The 2,874-nt window shown below is 27.5% G+C and overlaps 1 protein-coding gene across 1 annotated transcript in view; it reads right to left on the reverse strand.

Annotated features, from left to right (window-relative positions):
* Positions 1–2,198: 2,198 nt before the first annotated feature.
* The window catches only part of LOC110110750, a 2,214-nt gene continuing 1,538 nt past the window's right edge, over positions 2,199–2,874 (reverse strand). Inside the window, exons 2-4 of the mRNA XM_028695424.1 lie at positions 2,592–2,760; positions 2,333–2,511; positions 2,199–2,252 (exon numbers count right to left, since the gene is read on the reverse strand). Of these exons, the coding sequence (XP_028551257.1) occupies positions 2,241–2,252; positions 2,333–2,511; positions 2,592–2,760 (360 nt within the window). The 3' untranslated portion in view covers positions 2,199–2,240. The remainder of the gene's footprint in view (positions 2,253–2,332; positions 2,512–2,591; positions 2,761–2,874) is intronic.

The raw sequence follows: 2,874 nt of genomic DNA on the forward strand, positions 1-2,874 counted from the left end.
TATGAAGGGCTTTCTTTCAAGCAACCAGAACTGTTGGGGCAGAGGTGCTAAGGGATACATAACTAGGAAACTTGAAAGGAGCAAAACATTTGTAGAGATTTGAAACTTTGATAATTATACTTTCTCATATGATTTGACACGTATTATATCCTATTAAATACAATTCTGCTTTGATCTGTTTGTTTGGTAAGCTTCATATTCTATTGTTTTTTTTTTAATGTTTGTATTTGTAATCATCAAAATCTAGAGAAAATATGGGGTCTAATTACTTAATGTTTTCCTATTTTAGCCCCTACTCATTTATTGTTGAGAAGTAATTGATGCATAGACTCCTTTACTATCTTATACATTAAGTTGAGAAAAATAAAATTTTGGCAGATTCATATTTATCAATCCTAGTGTGCAATTAGTTCTCTAAAGATGCCAAAGGAAGGAGAATTGTGATTGACTATTCAAATACTTCCCAGATGGTGACCATAACTTGTTTTTACTGTCTATAATTGGATATAACAACACAATAAAACTCGGGTACTTAACCCTTAAAAAATTAGCTATATGAAGTAGCATGAATCATGCTATGAGATTACATGACTATGGTTTCATTTGGGATAGCGTTCTTCTTGCTTTCTAAAGCAGCTTTTTAGGACAAAACTTTCTAGTTAAAGAAATTTTTGCATTAAAAAATTATTTTAGAAAACAATAAAAAAGTTGTGCCAAACGGAGCCTACGTGATGTACTTGGAGACTGCAAGCATTTTGTTAGCGATGATATAAATGTTAAGATTAATGTCTAAAAATGTTTTCTTTTTCCTTCTCTTCTCTAATGATAATCCTAGCTTAATAGATTTAGGCTTCGTTTGGGACGGCTTTCTTACTGCTTCTTAAAGTATTTTTTTATTAAAAAACTTCTTTAAAAAATAATAAGAAAGTTGTCCCAAACGAAACCTTAAAATTTTAAAGAACCAAGATATTTTGTTTTCTCTACTTTTCCACAATTTTCTCACATTCTTTTGAGATATCATTTTAATTTAGCATTCTTTTACTCTATTAGTTTGTTTAAACTTTTCATTTTTTATTCATGAAGTAACAGAGGAATCGTTGTTGGCGTTTTTTTTCTAATTGTTTGACAATTGCATATCGCTAGCATTTCCCTCAGCTTTTGGTCTGCAACCTCTGCATTTTTCATAACAAATTTCTAATTATAGTTTGGTGGCTTTGCAAATTATTATTTTTTTAAACTAGATTTGTTTTGTAGTTGGGAATTAATAGAAGATTAATATTTCATTTGGTTGTTAGTGCTTTTTAAAATAATTTTTTAGTATAAATATTTTTAATTCAAAAAATTTTTGTACTAAAATATTACTTTAAAAAATAAAAAAATTATCTCAAATGAAGCCTAAAACTACAATATCATATTAAAAACTTCTATCTACATGTTTGAAAAATGTTGTAATAATATATCATTTTGTATAGAGATTATTATGCCATGAATATATATTTCATTGAAGATTATGGACAAAAATTATAAAAGAATTAAACTTATTCTTTGTTTGAGACAACTTTTTTTAGTGCTTTCTTATGCAACTTTATAGTAAAAATTTTTCTTGAAAGCGGTGATCAAAAGCTGTCCCAAATAAAATCTTAACTTCTCCAAAATACTGGAAAGGCTTTCTATGCTTTTTATAATACGAGAAATGGTAGAATTATCATTTTATTAGGACCATTGCAATTTTTATTAATATTTATGATAAAAACTCTACAGCAACACAAAAGTATAGAATTATGCAAACAAACATGCATATGCATGGCTTATGCTTTCATTTATTTATTAAAAAAACTGACATTGAGATGTACATCATAATTCTTTTTTTACATAACCTCTAAACAACAATAACATGCAATGAAAGAAGCAAAATTACAGAATTGATTTGGTAACTAAGAAACAAACTATGAATTGACTCCACAAGCTTTAACTTTTGAAATGACTCCATTGAGTTTGACCATTCTGATCATAATTGCATGATCTGGACAAAGATGCAGAAAACAACAATCTACAAAGCTTAGAGCTGGGAAGGAATCGAAATTTTTCTGTTCAGAATGTAAAAAACGAATAATATATTAGAATATGGTAAACTTAAAATGTTTTAAAATCTAAAACTAAATTCAAATTAAGATCATTTTGAGACAATAAGAAATGTACCTCAACAAATAGAAGTACCTTCAGGAGCCCTTGCAGCAATCTTAGTATTGAAACTGAAAAGTTTAACAGTTAAAAAAATGTCAAAATATGTATACATATTTCACCTATCTACTTCATAAAAAAAATTATTTACCGAGCTAAGTGCTACATAAAGCTCATCTGTGTCATCCATATTCTCAAACTCAGATAGGATTGCCAAATTCGAAGCATTGCTTCCCCAAAGATCTTCCAAACTATAACTTTGAACATCAACTGAATCCATATTTATTTGTGCACCCGAGTCGGAGCTATTTTGTGGTTGTTTTTGTTCAACTGCATGAATTTATGACAATATTACAAATTAAAAAAAAAATCAATAATAAGAAGTAAACATTAAATCTTCAAATACTTACGTGCTAATAATGTTGCAAGCTCATCAAAATTATTGTTATCATTAAGATCATTGTTTAAAGCGAATTGTTGAGATTCAAATTGATTTTCACTTTCTCTTCTTGCTTTAGCATTATAAAAAATTTGTTGGTTAAGCTCAATTGTATTTCTTTTCAAGCCTTTTCTGTACTTCTGTATCACACAAAAGAAAATAATTTTATTTATTTATAATAAATTATGAATGAGTAAATAATCTTTACAAAATTTTCATTAATGATAACCAAATAATTTGAAATAAAAATCATT

The sequence above is a fragment of the Dendrobium catenatum genome, unplaced genomic scaffold (genome assembly GCF_001605985.2).
Source record: "Dendrobium catenatum unplaced genomic scaffold, ASM160598v2 fragScaff_scaffold_633, whole genome shotgun sequence".
Taxonomy (NCBI): domain Eukaryota; kingdom Viridiplantae; phylum Streptophyta; class Magnoliopsida; order Asparagales; family Orchidaceae; genus Dendrobium; species Dendrobium catenatum.